Source organism: Peromyscus californicus, unplaced genomic scaffold, assembly GCF_007827085.1.
Source record: "Peromyscus californicus insignis strain IS unplaced genomic scaffold, ASM782708v3 Scaffold_15__1_contigs__length_86483966, whole genome shotgun sequence".
NCBI classification, from domain to species: domain Eukaryota; kingdom Metazoa; phylum Chordata; class Mammalia; order Rodentia; family Cricetidae; genus Peromyscus; species Peromyscus californicus.
The window spans coordinates 14,164,088-14,189,751 of NW_026294447.1; the positions used below are offsets into that span (position 1 = coordinate 14,164,088).

The following is a 25,664-nucleotide window of genomic DNA, read 5'->3' on the forward strand; positions in this document are numbered from 1 at the left end:
CTTTCAAGAATATATTTTATTTTACATTTAGAAAATGAGATTCTTAAAAGTTTAATTCTTTTAGGCAATCTCTTGACTTTTTATAGCTGTAAAATTACATAACACAAATTTACCATCTTACTCATTTATAAGAATGCGGGTCAGAAATGTAAAGTCCATTTTCGTTGTTGTGTGAACATCACCAGAACTTTAATTTTTCCTCAAATGAAACTCCATCCCCATTAAACACTTTATTAATTCTTCATTCCTGCGGGTCCTGAAAAACACCATTTGATGAGTACCTAATATAATTAGACTCACATGATATTTGTTTTGCTATGGCTTAGTTCACTGGGCATAATGTTTCCAATTCATCAATACATAGCACATGTTAGAATTCCCTTCTTTTGAAGGTCTATGGTTTTCCATTGTATGTACACACTCCTGGTAGAGACCATTTTGCTGATGCATTCATCTTTGAATGGATGTGGGTTATTTCTACCTTTTGGCTGTGATGAATGATGCTGCCATGAACATGGGGTCCACAACTTCTTGAGTTAGTGGTTATTGTTTGTGATGCTCATCGAATCTTTAGGAGCAATTCATCACAGATAGCAACTTAGAATTCAACCATGGAACCTCGACACTTAACCTATCACCTGCCTTTGAATTAGGTTGCTAGTTTCCACTTGCAGGGGGCCTGGGAAGAAGGAGGGGGCACTGGGTCTCTTTTCTGGTTAAAGGACTACCAGGGATACCACAAGAGAGTTTCTTATGGCAGGTCCTGAAGGCAAGTTCAAACTCAGAATCCAAGACAGACCTGAAAGAGAAATGATTGGCTTTCCTATTGAGTTACTTTTGAATCTCAAACTCGCTTTTTTCTGCCGTTTCCAATTTGACCAACCAGATAGCTTCTTAGATGATAGTAATACTAAAGACCTGGGAACTTAAGAAAGTTGTGATTGCTCATGATGAACTAGTGACTCTGGAAAACAAAACAAGACCCTTCTGAAGCTATTGCTACTGTTTAAGGAAATATTTTCTATTTAGAACCTTTTTCTTAGCTCTTTCCCTCCGTTCCTGTGGTGGTGAAGGCTGCATCTCATAGCTATGAAGGGAACATTATCTAGGTCACAATTAATAATTAAGATTTGCTTTAAAGCCAGTTTTTTTTTCAAGTTTGTACATTTAGGCCTTTGATTATTTACCTAACTGATTGATGGAGTGTGTCATTCAAACATTATGATTTGGTCCACATTTGTATTCATTACCTTTAACATTTCCCTTCTTGTGGACATATCTAGTTGTATTTGAGTGTGACTTACAAGAGCTTTGTCCCTCACCCTCTAGGATATGTGAGCCTCCTCTCCATTACCCATCACTTCCTCCCAACTCTGTTCTTCTTTTTGTCTATCTTAGATTAAAGACAACTCAAAACAGGTAGACCTCCTTCCTCCTGCAGATGACAGTATTTTAGACAGATAGAAAACACCCACAAATTTACTACATTGTTTCAATTGCAATCTAGAATCAGAGATATGAAGAAGAGAAACTTTGAAAAGGAGGTTGTATACCATGGGAGTTAAAAACATGGATTCCAAATCCTTGCCATTCTAGACCATATTGACTCTGGGGGGTGGGGGGGAAGGAAACAGTAATACTTGTCTTTTTATTTAAACTTGATTATTATGTTCAATGCTTGCCTTGAATGATTTGTATACATTTTTTGAGCACTGCATTAAGATATTGGATATCTTTCTCTGTAACTTTTAGGTGCCCCTCCTTAACTGTTGCCCCTGGAGTAAATTTATCACTTGCCTGGTACTGCTAGTCCTAGGGCTGTCCTAGAGCCCAACTTCCTGAGTTCAAGTTCTGGGTCGGCTTCTTACTAACTGTGAGCCTTGAGTGGGCCCCTCATAGGGCTAGGCTTTGGTTTTTCTCTCCTGTGAGGTGGGAAAGTAACAGTTATTACAATTAAAATAAGCCAACCTTTGTAAAGTAGCAGGGCAGTTCTCAGCACCGTGTGTCACAGTTGTATTTAAGGAGCGTGGTGAGAGAGGATTTCTCCAGCCAGTTCCAAGTTCTGAATTCCATGTGTGTGAATTCAGTGGATTGCCCTCAGTGTGTCCCTGACCATACCACTTTTACTGCATTACACTTTAAGACCAGTTCTATAGCTGGTTTACCTATACAGCGATACATGAAAGCTCTGTTAACTGTTTGGCCTCCTTGTCCCCATCCCCCCCTCTGCCCACTTTTTGTGTGGCAGGTCCACAGTCCCCCCCACACAACTGCACCTTTTGCACTTGTTCAGAAACTTCATGTTTCTTTTAGATGGCATCTGTGCCAGCCGTCTCTGAACATTTATGTGGTGGAGACATACACAGCCTTTGGGATTTTTATCTCCAGTTACTAAGGAATTCCTAAAGCAGCCTTCAGTGGACAATTAGGGAGCCCCATCCACAGTCAGGGATCCCCACTTCTGAACGCCACTAAAACAATTAGTTCTCATGTGATAATAACTTCTCCTCATGGTGATGCAACAAAATCTGTGTATCTATTTGTGTGTGTGTACATGTGCACATGCTGAGCAGTAAGCATAGGACCTTGCACATGCTATATATACACTACTACTAAACTACATTGAAAAAAAATGCACTGTAAATGAATTTTACCTATTCAAAATATTAATCCGAAAATAGCTAAAAGCAAGTTTCACATTTTAAATGCCCATATGTACACTAATTTATTCTATAAGACTGGGGGCAGCTGTATGAGCTAGAAAGAATTTAATTATCTGTATAGATTCCTGGATAATCAGCTAATATTTTCAATGAAATAGACTCTGTGTTTGATTATAATAACTGCCTCAGGGAACACAGTGTTATACCATGGAAGAAACTAGCTTTATCTCATTATGAATAACTATTTTTTTCCTATTTTATCCTCAAGCTTTCAATTAACAATGTGTAGAAAAAAGGCCACTTGACTAGAATTAGCATTTTCCTTTGATGAGCTTTTCTTTTTAAAATATTCCATCTGAGATCATATGTAAATATAGTTATCTTTCTGTCTCTTGTCCAAAGCTCAAATATACCAGATTAAACATAGCATTGCAGTTCAAATAAATCATGAGAAATGAAAGCATTTTTCTTTTGAAATGTGTTTTACTGATCATTTTAGTAAAATTTGGAGCATTTGTTGTGAAGCTCTAGGTTGCTTTAGAAAGCAGAATTCTTGTATGGGGACAAATGCAGTCAGTCATTATTTACATTTACATTCCTTTTGGAAACCATGGGATTCTCTGGGCCAAAAGTCAAGAGCCACCAATGAGGGTGTGAGATTAGCAGTCGAAGGAGTATTGTCAGGTTGCATAGCCACAGTGTGCCTTTCCACAGCCCCCAGCAGCAGCAAAATTAAGGAACTGTGGGAGAAAATTCTCCATGGTTTTCTTGTACATCTTGCTGGCAGAGCCGTTAATGACCCTTTGTTCTTGATATTTTTGCTTTTGAGGATTTAATGGTCTCTTTGATGTTTGTCTAACAAATAGCTGTGGGAGGTAGAGGAAAATGTTTGCCTCTGTAGAAAAGTGCAGGCACACTTATTACCCACTCTAAAGGATTCTGATTCTTATTGCTGAAGACAACCGCATACATTGGTCATAGGACATAAAAAATCAAGTTGTTACTGACCAGGAAGCTTCTGTCCTACTGGCTAGCTTTCATAGTACTGATAGGGGATGGTATCAGCAGTCTTATCCAGCTATGATTTCTGTGAACTACAATAATAATCACAATGGCAAAATATGCTCATAGGTATAATAGTGGCATGGATATTATGGGGTAACCAAGCATATTCTGATTGGATTTAAGACTCATTCCATAATAGGAAATACATTTTTGGCAGTATAAATCTGACCAAAAGCCTACTGTTGGATAAGTCACTGGCCCTAGGGATGAACTTACTACTATAGTTCTGCTAAATGGACATAGAACCAAATAACCTTCTGAACTCATATCTCTGTACCAATATCTTAGTACAGCTCTCCAACTACATCAGAGACATTTCTTTGTGCTGTGAATGATTCAAACTAACAATGGTTCAAATTGCAGAGAATACATTTCAGTGGAGTGTCCAGTCAAAAATAGAACATCTGTTTCATACTCCTTCCTCAAGGCTCAGAGACCATTGTGGAAGAGGAGTGCGGAAATTTTGACAAAGCCAGAGGTCTGGAAGGAATAAAACCAATGCCTTTTGGACATTACAGGACAACTATACTCATGAACACACAGTGGACTTGGCTCTTCTACATCATGGACCATTAATTAAGAAAATGCTTTCACAGACATGCCCATAGGCCAGTCTGATTCAGGCAATTATTTAATTGAAGTTCCTTCTTCCTAGTTGTGTTAAGTTTACAGCAAGACTAACCAGGACACAAAGGAACTGGAGAATTAGTGTAAGAAAAGATGATAGTCAAATACTAGTGCTGCTGTATGGAATAAAGTCTTTGACCCAAGGCTCCTATGTTCTATGGCATCAGGCTAACTAGTTTATAAGATGGATAAAACGATATACCCCTAGGATCTATTGATAGTAATGCCCTTTGAAAGTCAAGAGAAGATGAGGACTCTTCCTTATTTTCTGTACTTAAGCCCAAAAGGATAGTGGTGGGCTTAGAAACTACATGACTTGAGGTATAGTGTATGGACAAGATGCTGTTTCAGATAGCAGGAGACCTAATTCTTAATATACTAGGAGGTGTATAAGTAACGAATAACAATAAATATTTCTCGCCGGGCGGTGGTGGCGCACGCCTTTAATCCCAGCACTCGGGAGGCAGAGCCAGGTGGATCTCTGTGAGTTCGAGGCCAGCCGGGCTACCAAGTGAGTTCCAGGAAAGGCGCAAAGCTACACAGAGAAACCCTGTCTCGAAAAACAAAAACAAAAACAAAAACAAAAACAAAAAACAATAAATATTTCTCATGAAATATAACAGTTTATCCATTCATGAAGATTTTGTGCATCTAGGTGAAGAGGACATTGGATATCACTTGAACTTTGCTCGAAGTTTTTTTTTTTTTTTAAACAAAATCCCTCCAAAAATACCATCTAGATTTAGAAAATACATGACCTTTAGTAAACTCATGGGAAATGACTGCTTCCTCTTGGAAATGGCAGATGTTCATCATCCTTGCTCAGGTAATAAGAACGTCCTGCTATAACTATGCCCAGACCTCACCATGCCTTTATCCCAGAGTTCACATCGGATGGGGTTATACTGTAGTAGCTCTGCCCTTCACAACCGTACATCTCTAGGAAACAGTTCCGTGTGGGAACTATTGAGTGGAGGTCTTATCAACCTGGAGGAGAAGAGCCAGCACATGACTTCTGTGGCCTGCTATCTCATCAGAGTAAAAATTATGAAGTTGGACTGAAAATAATGTGGGGAACTTTACAAAGAGCACTATAAGATGACACTTTCCTGTGTAAATATTTGAATATATGTATGCAATGTGTTAAGACTTTTAAAAAGGTGGAAGGGTATACAAAAACAATAAAAACCAGATTAGGTAGATAGGGACACAATAGTCTAAGTGATTTAAACAATTGACAGCTTGCTGAAATGCCAAATATCTTTATCATTTTTACAATGACTGGCATTTTGTTTTGTTTTATAACCCCTACCCTCCATTTCCCTCTTTTACTGCCTTCATTGGCTAACCATCAATGCTGTATTTTACTGCTCCAAATACTACAAGCACGAATGGCCTGGCTCAAAGAAAATTTTCATCAGAGTATAAATGTGGCAGTTAATACTAGAGTATGATGTGCATAGTAGTTTGTTGTGGGACTCTGCTAAGTTCTTGAGAAACTTGGCATTAATAAGCCAATTACTCACAGTGTCTAACTCAAAGAAGTGATGAAAAGACAAAACAGGTAATGTTTGTAAATTTCTTAGTATAGATGAAACCTGACTTGTAGTTAAGTCAGTGACTACCACAGGGATGGAACAGTTTTTAAAATCCTTGCATTTTGGGCACTAGGGATTTTCAGAAGGATACCAAATTCCTCTGTGTGATCCTGGAAGTATACTATGAAGGTTAGGTAAGAAACTGTTTACTAGGAGATGATAGGAATAGACACAGAGGACTCTATCTACCTGTTAAATTGGATCTGATCCAGGGCTTCAATAAAGCTGTGCTGTGAATCATATGTCTCATAGAAGGACACCAGGGACCATGTACAAAGTGTCCATCAATCATTGTGAAATCAAGGGCAAGACTTCTGCTAGGAGCAGGAAATTCATTAGCTTGTCCCCAAAGCTCTAACGTTTATTAAAGAATCTGGAGAACCGTGCTAAGCACCCAGATTCTGCAGATGGTAAAGAAAGAGACCATTAGAAACATGCCATGTGTATGGTCACACATATTTGCTTTAGAAAGGTAGCTCTGTCTTCAAACACTAGTATGATCTATGATGGCTACACTCTCAGCTCTGAACACAAGATGGGGTGGAGATGAACCACAAGCTACTAGAAGGTACATGGGTATCACCTTTATCCCTGAAAGCATCTGATAGAGCTTCAAACCCAGATGTCTCAGTTCCTCTTGAGAGGCTATAAGGTCAGTGTTCAATAACCTGTGAGGCAGGAGACCGTCATTGTTCACCTACTATTGAAGGAAGAAGTAGTGTGGAGATTATTATGTGTATGTTGTCCTGAAATAGATAAGATTTTTTATTCTCCTCAAACCCCACATAATTAGAAACCTAGAAATCCAGTGAGGAGTTGAGTCAACTAGTAATGATGGAAGCCAGTTGGATGATTTCTGGGTCCATCACAACTCAAGGAAAGACAGTTGTAACATTTTCATCATAGGAACAAAGAAAAGGACTTTGGTTTTAACTCTAACTACCAAGAAAACTGTAAGAAACAATAAATTTCCTTAGCATAAATACTCAATGCCAGCTTTAGTTAAAAACCGTATCAGTCAACATGAAAATGATTATGTTCCTGAAATCCAGTTTGTTAGTGTGGTAGTGCAATATTATGAAAATATCTGTGACATTCTAAGAGACTGGAACTTTTGCTAGACCTCAACAACCCACATTAATAAACACCTTGAGGTCACTTAAGACTGCTATCCTAATTTGTACTCAGTCTGTTTGTTCAACCTGTTTACTTTAAGAGAACAGTATAACAACCAACCTTTTTTGCCTTGGATTTCCCATATAATCAATTTTACAACCTAATCTAACACATACTTTTAAGTTACTTACTCTTCCATACCTCTGACCTAGAGAGCAATTCATGTGTGTTTGTATGTGTGTTATGATAATCATTTGCTGAAAATAGCAAACAGGTCAAAAGTGACCTTATAGATAAATATTCACCATAAATGTTAGAAGCTTTGTGGATATATATTTGATAGATTGTTTGCAGTGATGTTTACAGTAGTGTTTGCTATCAGTTGGAAGCATTGGCCCAATCCCTTGTAAAACTCTTTTGAAGATTTCTATAAAGTGTCCCCATTCTTTCCTCCATGTAGTACTTTCTGTGCTATCTACTAAAGATGGAGCAAAGCCCTTTGTTAAAGACATGGAGACAGGCAAATGCAAGACAAGATATCTAGACATCAGTAAGACATAAGGACACAGATTCTGACTCATACAACCAACAAGTAACAGGCCAGAAACCATAAATTACACAGAGATGGGAGATGCATGGAGAGAAGTAAAGAATTCAGACTCAGGCTCCCTTTTAGTTAAACTACTCTAAGAGAAATGCTTTGATTTCATTCCTTAATGTGATACCAATGCATATTGGTGACTCCATGTTTTTCACTAAGTCCATGTAGCTAAAAGGTTGTCCTTTTATTAGGACATTCATTTCAAGTAAATGTAGAATGATCCTGATTGTTGTTTAGACCCAATACCATTAAAGTCTTTGTGAGTTTCCCATGAGTCCTAAATAAGCCAAGAAAAAGTGTAACTTAACTTGTAAAGAATCTAACCTTAGCAATGGAATAATGTAACACTATATAAGAAACAGAAAAGAAGGTTGTAAGGTCATAAATTTTCATATGCACTGCAATTGGTGTAGTAGCAATATGACAGCATGCCTTAAGAATAGTCAACAGTACAATGTGGGAAGGCTAAGTAAATACAGGAAGACCTGGTATATCCTAAGGTACATAAAATTCAGGAGCTCTTCAGACTGCTGGGATAGCATGACCCAGGTCACCTTCAGCTGTTTGACATATGTCTCTTACTGATGGCATCTACCCATCATGGAAATGAGCTTTGCTGATTTAGTCATTCAGTAGGTCTGTGAGCCAAGCTCTGTGGAGTGGGTCAGATAGATGACATCTAGTTTCCTAAGTGGTTTTTGTGTGACAGTTGTGCTAGAGACAGGAGTAAGAGCTGCAGAGAAGCACCCCATGATTGGATGCAATTACACAGCCTAGTTCATGGCTGGCTGGGAAAAGCCAGCACCTGCCAGATGGTGTTGGCAGGAAGTAGATGCGCCCCATTTCCACACTGCCTGATGAAGAAGCTCAGAGTGGAACAGTGCACTACAACAGGCTCTTCTGTCTCTTGGCACCTGTTAGTGAAGAGGCCAATTTGTGTAGTCAGTAGGTTGTGTAGTCAGTAGGCAAAGAATTTCTTTCATTCTAACCTTTGGAGTTAGTGTTATTTTTGTCCTCATGCTGGGGGAGAAAGGATATGCAAGGCTGTAGTAATCAGAACTTGTTGACTCTTCACAAAAGATCAAGGGCTTTGAACCCACAGTACTGGGTTCATATCTGGTTTATTTCTTGCTTTGTGATCTTGGATAAATTATCTGACTTCTATAAATTGACATCCTCAAACTTAGCCTGGCTTTGACCTCGCTGGATCCCTCTGACCTCTTTGAAACTACTTCTTCTTATATACTTCTTTATAGTCCTGTTTTAGAAAACTCTAGAAAGGCTAGGGATATAAGACATGTTCAGGGGGTCTCTGCTTCTTTCCTATTCTTTCTTTTAATCTGGGAAAGAAGAGAAGAATTGCTGCAGTTGAGGAGGCTTTGAGTAGGGATGACAAGTTCAGTCATGGGTAGAACATAATTATGGGTTAGGATATAGCAACAGGAAAAGCTTTGCTAATCTAATCCAATGCCACCACCCATTTATCTTAGCATAGAATCCTCTAAGGGGTAAGCCAGAGACCAAGCTTCATTTACCTGAAGTTTAGAAAGAGGAGTTCAGGAAAAGAAATGGGGAGCAGAGATGTGAAACAGGGGAAAAAAGAGTCAACAGAAGGACGCATTACTACCCTCTTTGAGTCCATATGGACCCGGGTGAGGTTCACAATGCTCTTAAAACTGTCTTTCATGGGATGAAATAGGGATGTAGCTATCTACTAGCTCCAGTGACATTCAAAGCATTAACTCATCTACACTATTGGGTTATGCTAGTTTAAGTGCCGACTGTATTAAAGGACAGAGGATATAGTTCAGTTGATAGACCTGACATATACAAGGCCTTAGGGTCAATGTCTAGAACCAGAGTCAAAACACACCTGCCAGATTGGATTCTAGTACTGTGATGCTGAATGCAAGGAGTTCCTTATGAGGGACACGGTGAGGCTATTGTCCAGGCTCTTGAACATCTATGTAAAGATATCCAAACTTGTGAGTAGATAAGACCTTTCTGCTATGACTAAAATAAGAGGAGTAATAAGAGAGCTTTGAAGTGGTGGACTGAAAGTTATTAAGACTCAAAAGAGAACGTATGGGGAATCATTGAGAACTGGTTTGGCCGCAGACAAAACTACGTAGTAGGTGAAATTATTTCCAGTTCTTTTCCACACACAGGTTCTCCCTAACATCTTCACACTCACTTCTTTATCACAGTCACCCTTTGGGAACCTGGTACCATATTGGGCAGGTAATATGTCTCTATGCCATCAACCAGTTGGCTTTCATTAATACCTACTGTGTATCTAGAATCTTGCCAGGATTTAAGCATGAAAGGATTACAAATATCCTGTTCTCAGGTATCCAAACCCTACCTATGTTGGCTAGACAATTTACAAAGTTATTTTATATATCTTGTGTCACTGCTGTAGAGGTGGTAGGACCTGGAAGAATGTAGATGATAAAAGAGGCAAACTACAGCCGTGTGCAACAATCAACTTTATTTAGAGCATCAGCCAATTTATACCCTGAGGGTTAAGAGAAATCACATGAGTAAAGTTCTCATGAGTGCAAGTTGCATACGATCACAAAGACAAGCTGCAGCCGCCAAAACACGCTTTTCCACAGAGGCATATAAAAGACAGTTTGAACACTTAATTGAATAACATCAACAAGCAATGTGTTATCTAAACCAGATTCACTCCTATCTGCCATATCTGGGAGGAGCACAAAAACACATTCCAAGAACAATTCTGTGTTTTTGAATAAACTGGGGTCACAAAACTCCTGTCTTGTTTTCTTGGAGTGTTCTCACAAGCACTCAGAATTCTCATCATATGACTCCGTTTCTGGACCCTGTTCCAACAGTCTTGAGCTAGGTCTCTTTTATGTACCGCTTCACCGTCTTGGCCTTCCCACATCTTGCTCAATGATGTGTGGGCTCTACCAAACTTTACACAAGTATAACTTGCTTCTCCCACCCAGGAAAGGCTTTGTATTGATACTTCTGAAGAATCCACTGGTGCCCTGAAATGCACATCCAGAGGGGCAGTGGAGTGAACATGTGATCAGGAGGAGCCAGCGATAAAATTTGAACTTCATACCAATATAGGCAAGAGTATTCTTAGTGAGGATTTTCCTAAAGGAGAATATAATGTTAAAACAAGGGGACTGAATGGAAAGGACTAGTAAAAAATAATAAAGGGTGTTTTACCTGACCTAAGTTAGAAAGAGAAGGATGGGAGATGAGAGATGCCAGGAGGTTGCAGAGCAGTGCAGGGTTGCTGAGGGTAGAGGGGTATGATGCATGCCTGGGGCAGGAGTAAAGCGGATAATTGAGAGAAGGTACGGAAGGCAAGGTTATTATCTGTTGCCATCTTATTTTGGACTTCTCTGAACATTTTGCAGTCTGCATGCCAATTTTATACTTTGTTTCCCTAATCTCTACTTCTAAAGGCTTTCTTTTTCCTTAATGAGACGGAAGTAAGCAGAGCCTGCCTTTGAAAGTATTTGTAGTCCTCAGCCCACGAAATGAACTGAAGACAAGGGGAAGACATGACATGCAAAGAAGAAAAGGATAAATGCGCTCATCTGAGACACTGATAAAACAGGTCATTTCGGCCTGACTTCTGCTTAACATGCACGGGCCTCTGATGAACTGCAAGGAAATGTGAAACCAAATCAAACCACATTATGTAGTGGTGAAGCCTAATATATCATAAAAATCATTTTGAGAAAAGTTGAAAATAGTCATGGTCTCTTATTAAGGAGATATTTGCAGATGGCACTAGAAACTCTTTCATAAACATGACAAATGTAACTTCTTTTCAGGGGAGTTATTTATTTTCATGAGAATAGCTCCCTATCTCTAGTCCTCCTCTTCAAATCTCTGCCAGTGATCTTTGTAGATTCTCACACTAATTTATTACCTGCTTTTTCCTTCAGTGTGGCCTAGTTTTCTTTGTCTAGACTTACGTTGACTTACACTGGTACAAAGCTGAGTGTTTGGCGTGAAAGCATTTGCTAAGGGACATAGGTATAGACAAGTGTCCTCTGAAGAGTGTCTCTATTGAAACACTCAGGGTGTTGGAATCACCTCTTTAGCCATCACAACTTTATGGAGGTATAGTTGACATACACAGATTTTGTTTGTGTAAACTGTAGTTTGATGGGTTTTCATACAGTTGTGCTGGTATCAGCACCATTTGGATACAGAGTGCAGCTGTTGGCTGAGAAATTCCCTCCTGACTGATCATGGTGAGTCCTTCCTTCCTATTCCTGCACCAGGCAGCCATTAAACTGTTTCATTTTATGTAGTCATTATTCTCAAAGCCTCATATAAGAGAGTCATGGGTCCTTTGTACTGCACTTCTGTTAGGGTAGCTCTGTGTCTTTGCCCTTATATCATCAGCAGGTCATTCTTCCTTATGCTGAGTGGCATTCCATTATAGATATATCCTTCATTTTGCTTACTCTTTGACCAGTTGGTTGAATTCTTTTCTAATTTTTAATCGCTACCAATAATTTGATGTACATGTGGCTACAAGTTTTTGTGTGGCTATGTCTTTATGTCTTAAAAAAATTACTTATTTGTATTTTACATATGAGTGTTTTGCCTGGTGTATGTATATACACCACAAACACACCAGGAATCTGTGGAGGCCAGAAGAAGGTGTCAAATTCCCTGGAACTAAGTTACAAAGGGTTGTGAGCTACCATGTAGGTGAAGGAAACTGAATCCAGGTCCTCTGCAAAAGCAACCAGTGAGCCGTATCTCCAGATCCTGTTTTTACAACTCTTGGGTAATATTCCTGGGAGTGGAATTGCTAGGTTAAATGGAAAATAAATCTTTAACTTTGCAAAAATTTTCTGGCTTTTCCCAAAGTACCTATCTTTTTATGTTCCAGTAAGAGTGTGTGAGGATTCAAGTTTCTCAATATTTTCCCCAACCCTGAATGTCATCAGTTGTTTTTTCGTGTGGCTGTTCATATGTACTATGATCACATTATGTTATTAATTTACACTTTCTTAATGATAAGTGATGCTGAATATCTTTTTATGTGCTAATAGGCACATTCATATCTTTTTTAGAGAAATACCAAAACTACTAAGACATTCTTTGCCCTGCTTTTCCTACATTTTAGTTGTAAAAGTCTTTCCATGGGTCATAGGCATGCTATTAGTATATATGTGATTTGTAAATATTCTCCTTCCTGAACTGTGATATGTCTTTACATTTTCTTACTGATGCCTTTTGAGGATTTAATTTTTTATTTTAATGACACTCAAATTATAATTTTTTTCAAAAGGTATCATAGCTAAGAAATTCACCTTATCAGGGGAGTAGAGCTGTTTCTTATATTTTATGTCAAGGATAAAAAAAAGTATGGTGCTTTATTCTTTAAAGTAATGCCACAACAGGGGAATTGGCAATCTCTGTTAGCTTATGGGTACATCGGTATGGTAAAGATTGACGGCATGAGGCTGGGCATAATCCTGTAATTTTAAATGACTGTGACTGGGCCCCAGCAGCCTATGTCAGCTCTGCTGCTGAGCACCTAAAAATCATTCCCTCCTCTCCATCTGCCATCAGTTCCCTGTCAGGTACTCCTAGCCTAGGGCAGCCATTGATCTGTACAGAACTGATTCCCAGATGAGTGAGTTCAATTGCACTGAGCCCTCTAAAAATCCCTGCCCAGCCCACCCTGCATGTTCCTTTTAAAAGCAAAGTTCTTACCTCACCATCCATGCTCAGCTTCATGCTTTGAAATTCTCTAATACCATAATTAAATCAAAACTCATTAATACAGCAATTCAGTTCCTCACAGCAAGGCACCATTCAACATCACTGCTTATTTCTCCACCTTCCTGTGTCATTTGTGTCTGAATACTTGTCAGAGACAAACCTTGGGCTTCTGTGGAAACCTTGGCTACTCATAGTGACCCACTCCCTTGGCAGGATAGTCTTGTTACTGTTCCAGACTCTCCATGTCCCCTTTTCTTAAGTAAACCTGGACACCTGCTTCATGCTCCTATAATACTGAGCTCCTTCTGCAAGGGGGGCACTCAGCACACCATTTCACACTATACTACCTTCTCAAACAGCTGGATTCCTCCTGCCAAGCCTAGAACAGAATATTTTGGAGGTATAGATTATGGTAATGAATGTGGGAATCCTGCCATATGAAACTTGATGGGTATGTAATACATGTTGTTAATAAAATGTTTCACAAAGAACTCTGACTGTACTTGGATGTTTTTCTAATGCTGCAGTGTTAAAGCTTCTAAGTATTACCAAGAACTCCCCTGTATGCACAGTCATCTTAGAAATGTCACAGCCCCACTGACATCTCTGCTCCTCTGCCTCTGTATGTAGCATGCACTTATCCCCCAGTTTTAGACACTTTCCCTCCAGTTAAAATTTTTTTTATCAACCATTGTAGAGGTTAATACCATTTATGATGTTCCATTTAACTCAAGACACAAATGCGTAGAGAGTAGCTTGTCTCTATCCAAAGCCAGGTTCTTAATTCAATACAAAACTTCATCTTTCAAACACGATGGTTTGTTTTGCTTCTTGTTTGTCTGCCTGATGTCTTAAATCCAATTTATAAATTCTCTATATAAGAAGTAGGGTATCTTGAATTAGTTAAATATGTAGATAAACTGGGAATTTATATAGCCTGTTCATATAACCAACTTTGATAAAAATCAGAAATTACCACTGAAATCCTGTATAGTATTAACAGAACTCTGGAACTGTTCCTAGAGTGTATTATGCTTTCTAACAGGACAAAAAATTGTTTCTCTAAAGGCTTATGAGGAGAGTTAGAGACCATTAATTATTGCCTAAATCTAGCATTGGTTGAGAATGCTTTTTTAAAGTTCTCAGTGGAGACAGGAACCTAACTTTGTAAGCCTTCCTCAGCCGGACAGACTAATTGGATGAGTTAAGATTCTCCTTCATCCTAGAGAGGTGTGGCCCAGGGTACTTACTCTTCATCCTGAGCCCACTGATGAGCAAGGGCAGGATTGTAGTTCATTTCCTCTGCCTTTCCCGAGAAGCCACTAGACCAAATGTCCTGTGAAAACTGCATGCAGTTCCCTGCAGTTTTAGGGATGTCTCCGGCTTCTGTTTGCTGTTTCTTGGTTTCAGACCTCATTCTTGGTCTTGATACCCCCATCAGAATTTTGCTGTTTATCCAGCCTTCAGATTTTCAAATTCAGTAGAATGCTTTTCCGAGAGTTGGGGTTGTTTTCACTTCCAGATGTGACCCCTCCATCCGGCTCCACTGAACACAAATCCAGTGTTCAATGAGCTGATCCATAAACTAGTGCCTTTGTTGAGAGCCCCAGACCCACTTCTCTATTTCAGAACTTGCCCTGGACTGGTGCATCCTAGTCTCAGCATTTCTCCCTTTGTGGAAGTGCTGACATCTGTCCTTTCTGGACAAGTGGGACACAAGGAAAGCGACCACTGTACTCTGCCAAGACAGGGTAAGATGGTCTTTCAGAATTCCTGCTTCTGAAAATGGTCTGTCAGATACTCTAGGCCTGTAGCCAATTTGAATGCACCAACAATGCTGAGAAACATTAGGTGACTGTCCAGGCTGCCAGCTGTCTCAGTCTACTCTTGCAAGATTCCTGAAAGTTGCTTGCATCCATCTTCCATTTCTCAGGTACCATTATATTCCTTCTCAGGTCTTTGATGGGATTGAAGACTAGCAGTTATAGTTACAACTTAGTATATTATATATATATATTATCTTAGATAGAACATGTTAAGTATTAGATTCAGGTTCTTTAGGATAGGACACCTTTTGGAATGATCTTTGTAACATGCCATTTGCCTATGTCTATACTTCTCTGGATTTTAGTATGTATTTCTTGCTTGATATTGTTTGCATTGGTTGTAGTTCCATCTTATCTAGGTCATTATCCCTCATTATTCCTGGACAATATTTGATAACCATTCCTTTGTATATAGTCTTGTATTAGGTTAGAACCTTCTTATTTAGACAAAAAGGGAGAGATGTAGTGGGTAGCCATTCCAGCTTTGATCTGGAAGTTCCAACCCCCATTGAGACTTTTGCAATTGTCACGCCTACAAGGCGGGGCCAAGGGAGGCGCCTGGAGACCCGAGATCTGGATGGGCCAGCATGCTCTCTGTTCTGGGACCCTGAACGGTGGAGGTGGACCAAGCAGAGCTCCAGAGAACACTGCTGGACTGCGATACACCTTCCCCAGACCCCGCGACCTACCTATCCCTTAATTTGTAAGTTACGCCACTAATAAACTTTCCTTTTAACTACATGGAGTGGCCTTAATAATTTCACCAGTAGTTGTTTGTTTGATTTGCTTTTGCTTTTGTGTTTGTTGTCTCCATTTCCTATGGCATCTCAATAGCTGTCACTCTGTTAGCTGGTTCTTTGGCTGTACTTATACTATAGCCACTTAGACTCCCATTGTTAGGAACTTGAGAACATGGGGAGACCTTCTTCACACTGCCCCATCCTGAAGCCCTTCTCAAAGGGCTTTGAAGTAAATCTTTCCATTGAAACTTTTGTGATGCCACCTTGAGTGTGCCTAAAGAAAATATTTTTGTAATTTTGGATTTTCAATGTTGCTAATGTTTTCCTTCCTGGCCCACAGTCAGGGCAAATCTCTCTCACCTGCCAGTCCCACAGCCTCTCAGACCTGACCAAGTAAACACAGAGACTTATATTGGTTACAAACTGTATGGCCGTGGCAGGCTTCTTGCGAACTGTTCTTACAGCTTAAATTAATCCATTTCTATTAATCTATACCTTGCCACGTGGCTTGTGGCTTACCGGTACTTTACATCTTCCTTGTCCTGATGGCAGCTGGCAGTGTCTCCCCCACCCAGCTTCCTGTTCTCTCAATTCTCCTCTCTGTTAGTACCGCCTATACTTCCTGCCTGGCCACTGACCAATCAGTGATTTATTTATTGACCAATCAGCAACACATTTGACATATAGACCATTCCACAGCACTTCCCCTTTTTTTTTCTTAAAAAGGAAGGTTTTAACCTTTACACATCTCCAAAGTCAGCTTGGTATATTTGGGAATTTGGGCGTAGCTTCTCTTACTACTTCCTGCTGGAGGGGGGCGCTGTATCTTATGGGGATGCAAAGAAAATTTCAGAATTATGGAATAGTCCATGAGGGTGTATTGTCTGAGCCAGTTGCCTTGAAACGGTTCTGGATGTTGGATCATCTGGGCCATGGTATCATCGGAGACCTTTCAGGTGGTCTTGGCTGGTCAAACCTGATGTATCTTAATCTGGAACAAATCCATAGCCTCTGGCTTTCTGTGGAAACAAAAGCAGAGCCTCCTTTCCAAAGCAACATATCCTTACATCCAAATTTTGAAGTCAAGGTACCTTTAAAATATACATTTTGGCATAACTCAACAGCTTTTGTAATCAAATGTTTTTCTTTAGTTACGAATATCAAAGAGAACATAATCCAGATTCTTTGTGTGGTAGCCATCTTTACGTGGCTTATTTTTTTATATTAGCTTGAGCCTATTGTTTTGAACTGTAGCCTTCTAAGCCTGAAACGGCGCTGGCGCTGTGGCTGCTGGCTCCGCCCACTCAGCTTCCCAACATGGCGGTGATACGTTTTCTGCCAGCTCTGGGAGCCATCAACTCTCAGAAATAGTGGGTCTATGCTTCTATCAAAGCAGCGTGTAGCCCAGAAACCTCTTTTTTTGTTTTGTTTTGTTTTGTACTAGCAAAGGCTAAATCCACCACACAGCTTAATGTGCCACCCAGCTTCCTGTTCTCTCAATTCTCCTCTCTGTTAGTACCGCCTATACTTCCTGCCTGGCCACTGACCAATCAGTGATTTATTCATTGACCAATCAGCAACACATTTGACATACAGACCATCCCACAGCATTTCAATATAGTTTTTTTGTGTGTATATTGCCACAATTTCTAAAAGAGTAGAAATCATAATATAACTTGACATGTATTGCATCTAAAACGTTAGCTTTGTCTTTATCTTCCTATCTGCTCTTTTCTTCTCGTTCTCCCTCCTCCCTCACCTTTAGAAGGATAAATATACCCAATTTTAGGATACAAGTGCTCACTTTACCCACAAATTTATTGCATAAAAATTCAAATTGGAGACACCCAAGGAAACACCCATTGAAGAGCCTCAATGCAACTGTAAAGCTCTTCTGCCCCGAGTCTTCCACTGGAGAGTGGGACAAGGATCATTTTCTTCCAGGTGCTGTTCCTGTACTGCTCTGTGAGAATGCTGTTTCACACTTTTCCAGTGGAATACATTTTCTATGGAGTCTGTGTAGATGGTCTCAGGAAAACGGGTTCTTGGGTGGTCAGCCTTTCAGCACAGACAGCAGAATATTCCGAAGCTTAGTCAAATGTTGGATTGATTAACTCTCATATTACAGAAAATGTAGTTTCCAACATGTTTGCTTTTATATGCTTTTGTTCTACAAAGAACATGGCCTCCTAATATTGAACTTCCTGGAAACTGAATTGTATCTAAATGTTCAGGGTACAAATTCTCTTTGGGGATAAATTTGATAAATTTCCTTGCAAGCAAATGGCTGCGCCTTGATTTGCATATATATATTCTGATTTTCACATGGCCTGTTTGAAGAAAATGAAATGTACCAAGAGTTAAATCTTTCATGTATTGCTTCCCTGTCCTACTGATAAATCCTTTGTAGTACTCAATATACATCAGCTAGAAACTGAGTTTTGTCCTTTCTGTGGAATAGCCTCTGGCTGCAGTGAGCAGCCCCCAGTTCTGGGGTTTATGTTAATGCAAATTTCCCGACACTGATAACAAGTGGAAAATGCAATTCTTCATGTCTTGTCAGTCTTCATTCCTCACTTTCATGGTTCTGTTGTGATTATGCATGGCTTCGATATCTTAGTACAATTTATTTTGAAATGTTGCTGCGAGAATTGCAAAATCCGGTGGCATGGTAAGAATGATGTCTGTTGGCTTTGGGTAAACCTGGGGCTTTGCCTCTATGTCCAGCCCCCATGTTTAAGGAAAGGTCAAAGTATAGGGAAAAAGAATTCAGAAATGCAGCTTGGAAGGAGACAGAGGAGGTATCCTGAGTCAGTCAGCCTGGCTCACCCAAGCTTTCTGCTCCCTGACTCAACACTGAGGCAGAGCAACCAGATGACAGTCCTGCAGAATATTACTTCTAAAATTTTTTCTTAAAGCAATTCTGGTTGGCAGGAGATAGAGCCTACTCTCTGTGACAGGAACATTAACGCCTACTAAATACTCCTCGTGGACCCTGATGTTTTCCTGACTCTAAAGAGTGGAGTCACTGACTCTATCTGGTCAATTGAAGGCAACCAAGAAACTACACACACACACACACACACACACACACACACACACACAAACGAGGCATGCACGTGTGCACGCGCCTGTTGCTTCTGAGTAGAGGAAGGTAGGACACAGGAACTCTGGAGGCCATTTGTTGAGATGGCAGCATCACAAAGTGGGCCTCGGTGAGGCTGGCAGGGTCGCATATGCGGTCGGCATATGTAGAGAAGTCGAGAGGTCGACTTGTGGGAGGCTGTTATTTCCTCCTGCCGCATGGGCTTTGGGAACTAAAGCCCAGTTGTCAGGCTCAGCACCAAGCATTTTTGCCCACTGAGCCATCTTGTCATCAGCCCTAGATCTTACTTTGGGGATTGCTGGGCAGACAGGATCTCTTCATGTAGGGAGAAGCCTAAGTGGGATTCCTGTTCAGGATAGCACGTAATAATATAGCTTCAGCTGTCAACTGACACAGCCTCAAGTCATCTCAGGCAGTCTCTCTTTCGGATTCTGATAGGCCCATTGCCACGTTTGTAAGGGATTATCTTGATTGCCGATTAGTGTGTGGGAGGGTCTAACCCACAGTGGACGGTACCATCCCTGGGCAGGTGGGCCTGGACTGTATAAGAAAGCTAACTGAGCATGAACCAGGAGTGAAGGAGAGAATAGGTCACCAAGCAGTTTTCTTCCCTGGTTCCAGCTTCTAGACTCCTACATGGAGTTGCTGCCCTGACATCCCCAGTGACTGATGGGGATTTGGAAGTATAAGCCAAATAACTCCTTTACTTCTGTAATGTGATTTTGGCCAGAGGGTTTTATCACTGCAACAGATCGAAAACTAGAAGAGTAGCCAGTGTGATTGGCATCTGTCTTCCCTCATCTGTTAAATGGATGTAATTTTATTGCTTTTCTAGTTTCTGTTGTTTTAAAATGTATCAAATGAGATGCTCTGTTACAGTACCTGGAGGAATAAAGGTTGTGAGCTTTATTTGATACACTATCACCTGTTGTGTTGACTAGTCTTACATCAACTGTCATACAAACTAGAGTTACCTAGATGGACAGAACATTAATTGAAAAATTGTCTCCGTAAGATCCAGCTGTAAGGCATTTTCTTAACTAGCTATTGATGGAGGAGGGCCCATTATGGGTGGTGCCATCCCTGGCTGGTGGCCCTGGGTTCTGTAAGAAAGCAAGCTGAGCAAGCCATGAGGAGCAAGCCAGTAAGCAGCACCTTTCCATGGTCTCTGCATCAGCTCCTGTGTCCAGGTTCCTGCCCTGCTTGAGTTCCTGTCCTGACTTCTTTCAGTGATGAACCATGCTGTGGAAGTGGAGAACAAATAAACCCTTTCCTCCCCAACTTGCTTTTTGGTCATGATGTTTTGTCACAGCAATAGAGACCCTGACTGAGACATCTGTTATTGTTTATCTTTCCTTAGACACTGTTTTATCTTTTACTGATTCTTTTTAGAAGCCCTCCTGTAAGATTCCTTTGACTGAGGGAAACGAGAAACATGCCCTTTAAAGCCTCACACAGCTTGCCTTGCTGTTTGTAGAGATCCTTCAAGTCTCTGTGGTCCATACCTCAGATAGGCTTTTCCTTAGCTCAGTGTGACCTCTGGTTGTACTGATGTAACTGTAACTTTGTGGAGGATTTATGTCTAATCTTCTCTCCATGGCCTCAGATACAAATCTGTGACTGAAAAGCACAGGAATGGCTAGGGGGTAGCATTCATGTGCTTATTCCTTACAGTAAAAATATTTACAACATACAAGTGACCATCCCTGAGTTGGACACTGGTAAACAGTCAGGATAGTGCCACAGAAGAAAATGGCAGATGATGCTCAGCCTTCCTGTCCTGCTGGAGAGCTGACTTCTAAAACTTAAAATAACTTCAGTTCTCATTTGAGAGAAAACAAGGTTTTAGTTTCCTTCTGAAAACAAAGACTTCTTACGTAAGTCACAGGACAGCTACTTGTCTTGGGTTTTGCATGAATCTTTCGCCAAAACTTTAGATTTCTCTTTGAAACTATATAGTAGATCATACTTTATGATTTAATGTGAATTTGGTGCAAAAATTAAAGGAACTCTGAATTACATTTCTTCTATAGTGGAGAAAAGAATACTGAAGATGTTTCTGTTGTTGTTTTGCGTTTCACAGATGCTATACATAATGTGAAAATATGCTTTTAATGGAATTAAGAGAAATATATACTACAGGCCTTCACTGCTTATCTTACTGTTGATCATTTTGACAGCATAGACGATTTTAAACATCAAGGTGACTTATTTGAATTGACAATGATCTTTTGCAATACTTTACATTTCAAAAAGTAAATACTTTTTGAAAATTTCAAGCTAACACACTCCTTACCCTGACTGAGGTGCTATTTAACATTGAGATCTTATTCCTTTTCATCTAATTATGAAGAATTTAGTTTTGGTCTGTGATTCTTACTTACTGTTGAATAGCAGTCACCTATCAAGGCGAATACAAGGCAGGTAGCTCCTGGCGCGGTTCTGACAGGCATCCTGAGGATGCAAAGCAGGAATTTTTCTTTGTACAACATTCTTTTCACTGAAAGAAAGCTCAGTTTTCTGTAGCTGTATTTGATTTTCAGTTTGATTAAGTGCTGGAGACTTAATGCTATCCTTGAGTGCTTGGCATGCCACCTCTGAGGGCATACGAAGAAGGAGTGGGTGATTTTTTTCCTGGTAGGAGTCAGGGATGGGCTGAACCAGTGCTTTGTCCTACCCCGAGAGAATATGCATTGGAGATGATCATGTGGCTAATGGTTCAGTTAACTTCCAGCCTTTGAGGAGGGAGAGACCATGTTTTCCGGTATAATGGTTCCTAATCTCCCAATAGTGTGAAGATCTATTTGCTCATACCTCTTGCAGTAAGTACTCTCTCAGTTTTTTAAAACTTGAGTTTTTTCTTTATCATACACGCTGTGATTTTATATGTAATTTATTAATTTCATGCATACTTTGAAAGGATAGAAATAGTTGAGCGATGTTTTATCTTATATGAAGCTTGTCTCATCGTTTTCCCTTAGAAGGAGGAGAATGAACACTTAAGACATCAGGCAAAATATGTAATAAGTGAGGAACTTAGAAACTGTGTGTAGCTGCCTAAGATCCTACAGGCACTGTAATATATATAGTACAGAGGTGGGGAAGTGTTTGGGTTTTCTAGTATCTGTTTAGAGGACTGAGTGCTTAAATCTCATAAACTTAATTTACACGGTTCGTAAATCAGGCAGGCAATAGTGTGTGTTCCAGAATTTAGCTTTGCTATTTTACCCTAGCATATGTTGTATGTAAGATCTACTAGCTTCAGTGACCTTTGTGCCCTTTATTGCTATTTTCTCTGACGCTTTTGTAGAATTAGAATTAGCAGTAAAACAGACAGATCTCAGGTGACCTAAGAAAATGACTGTGTGGTGGCGATGTGCTGTGTGTACACAGAAAGGTGGGTTGCTTTACATCCCAGTCAGAAACCCTTGAATAAGCTTCTCTTCCTGCTTCTCAGTGCTACCTAGAGATGAATATTTATAATGAAATAAAAGACAAACTTTCTGGATCTTAAACCACATAGTATGAATGTTTGAGTCATGAAATAATGTTTATATAAGCAGAATGCCTAAGGTTAGCTGGGTTTTTCATTGTATCTGTTCTGTAAGAAGTCCATCTAAACCGAATTTAAATTAGAATTCCGTTGCTAGTCAAACACACATTATCCACATTGTTTCATTTTTTTTTCATATGTCTGTGCTTTATCCCAGGTGCTGAGCTGATAGTACAACTGATTTATCTATGATGATTAGATTCTGGTCTGCAAACTGCATGTTATAGGATAAATATAGCTCTGGTCATAACATGGCCAAGCTATTTGAATAGAATCAATTCAAGGATCTCAGAGCTCCATTTTATTCCTTTTCTCTATCATCTCTTCATTTTTTTCACTACAGATATTTATTTGCTTCCTTCCATACTCCAAGCAGGCTACTAAGATGCAGTGGGGAGCAGGAGAGATTCAGTCTCTAGCTTGCAGAAGCACAGTCTGGTAGAAAAGATGGATATTATGAAAACACATGACTACTTAAAAATAAGAGTTATACGTACCATTCACTAATGAAGCCTGTAGAAGCTTTCTTAGATTATAATAGTTGTGTTCTCTTTTGCCCACCCAAGAGCTATTGCTCACGGGTGCCTTTCCTCCCCGAGAAGACACGTTCAACCTCTCTTTCCAGGTGGGACAGTCATCTCTCTTCATGGCTGGACCCAGGCTTTCAATGTGGCCCTTCTCTATGCAGGGTGACAAGACAGTGAGATGAGGGAAGGACAGCCCACAGAGACTATTTATTTATTCATTTATTTAGGGTTTCATTTGCTTGTTTTGAGACAAAGTCTCACTGATAGCCCCAAGATGAACTTGGACTCACTATGTAGCTCAGGATGGCCTTGAACTCCCAGCAATCCTCCTGTGTTAGCCTCCTAGGTGCTGAGATCATGTAACATACAAGTATGCATGCATGCATACTTACAGGAATAGTATGTATACAATGAGAAATTTCAGGAATTCAGAGGTGATGCTAGAATGTTTTCTAGTCTGGATGATCAGCTGATGTTTCTTGAAAAGAACTTCTGAAATGATTTGTGAAAAACAAAAGGGACTTTGATAAGCAAATAGGGTGGATAAGGCTTTCCAAGTAAAGGGATGGGATAAAATAAGACAAGAAGGTGTGGGATTTCAAGTCACCTTTAAGGACTAACACAAGAAAAATAGAAAGAAATCATCCAGAAATAGTTACAAGGAAGTGGATAGAATCAATCATTAATAGATCATTAAGGCATTTTAAACACCTGTTAAAGGATATAGTGAACTAATATGGTGACTCCCAATATTTCACCAAAGACCTTCGAGGAAATAATTGATCATCACTGTTGAGGATAGCGGGGAATTCAGAGCTCAGCTGGCTCTGAAACTGTAGTGGGTAAGAAGTGGAGATGACCTGAAGGGTCAGTGTTCATCCGTTCCATCAGTGTTTAGGGTTCGAAGGAAATTTGCAACCCTGCCCAGAACTCTCCCAGTGAGCATCTTCGGAGTGAATAGCCCACTAGGCCTTCCCTCTGAAGTCTCAGGGAGCTCAGTTTCTGACTGGCCTCACAGCCAGGGTTTCCTGATCTAGTAAGAAAGACATGGTTGCCTTCAGAGAGCTTGAACACAAATATTTAAAAATGGAAAAAATCATAATAATGGGAAAGGGTGCAGATTTTGCTTGACATCACCGCAAATATTTCTGAACTGATATTAGATTTATGAATAAATGACATTCCAGTCTCTGAGTTAAATATTTAAAAATTCCTTTTTAGAATTCATGTATAATGGAGAGCTGATTTTTCTCAGCTGCACATTTTTCACTCTTCATTTCCGACTTTTAATACATTGTAATTATTGTTCTTATCCCATCCTTTTTCAGTTCCCTGCATGAAAAATTATTTGACCATTGCACACAAACCTTCTGTGGAAGAAGAAAAGGAAAATCGGTGTGCGGGGGGGTCTCATCAGGAGTAGAGCTGATGCAGCTTAAAATAATGCCGAAAAAGAAGCACTTCTCTGCAGGCAGAGTGCCCTTGATCCTCTTCCTGTGCCAGATGATTCGTGCTCTGGATGTACCTCTTGACTGTGAGTATTGACAGTTGAGATCTCCGAGGCCAGCAGGCAAACTCTCCCAGTAGTTACCATCACCCTGAACTGTGTTGCTGAGCAAAGTGTCCGCCTGACACTGAAAAGCTAATCAAAATGAATTTGGCTTTTCCCTTCAGCACCTGGTGTTTATGAAGACACTGCAGGAAAGGCCGTGGGACTGGCTGGGCATGCTGTCCTCTCTCTTCCGTTATCTCTCTTTGCGTCAGGTGTCTTCTGTGGACAGTGGTGGGCGTGGTCTGAGAAGGGACTGGTGCAGCTGCCCTGATCTTCCCCATGGGCCACCCTTTGTGGAGGACCATGAGAACCACTTTACATGGATGACGCAAATCTCCACTTATTGTCCTCCTGGTGTCACTTTTTCCCTTAATTGCTGAGGCATCTCTGAAAAACAAAAAACCTAAAGGATGGTCTCGCCAGCCCTCTGTCCCTTTATGTCCTCACATCACCCATACTTCAGACGTTGTTTCCTCTCATTCAGACAGACAACCTCATTTCACTCTCTCATTTTACATCCTCAATGTGAATTCAATTAGAAGAACAGCATGTCACCCACAAGCCTAGTGAATAGTCTTTTTTTTTTTTTGGCTTAAACAAAGACCCAGTTGTAAAATCTTGGTACTAAGGCAAGACCTGTAAAATCACTGACAGGAAGCAGCTACTGTGTTTCTCTCCCTTATTTTCCCAAAAGTAAAATGTACACCACTGCCTGGTCTGAGTGGTTTGTTTGTAGACGATAAAGATAACGCTGGGTTCCAGCTGGATATGTTCCTGCAGCGTGAAGCAGAATTTCATATCTGCACAATTACTGCACTTCACAATTGATTTACCCTCTATTCCCAATCTACATGACCTCTTTAAAGCCATTAGCTTCCTGAGTAGAACATCTGTTTGGCAAGCTTTCTAAGGTGCAAGAAAGATAGCTATTTCCTGGGGCCATGCCATTGCTGG

General features: G+C 40.2%; 1 protein-coding gene across 39 annotated transcripts in view; it reads left to right on the forward strand.

The window, feature by feature from the left end:
* The window catches only part of Nrcam (neuronal cell adhesion molecule), a 275,558-nt gene that overhangs the window by 177,945 nt on the left and 71,949 nt on the right, over positions 1-25,664 (forward strand). For 38 of the 39 annotated variants that reach the window (XM_052738409.1, XM_052738417.1, XM_052738407.1 and 35 more), the window contains exon 4: positions 24,487-24,692. In XM_052738409.1, the coding sequence (XP_052594369.1) occupies positions 24,587-24,692 (106 nt within the window). In that variant the 5' untranslated portion in view covers positions 24,487-24,586. Of the gene's footprint in view, positions 1-21,792; positions 21,901-24,486; positions 24,693-25,664 lie in introns of those variants that run through there. The other variant, XM_052738410.1, reaches the window with a different exon arrangement.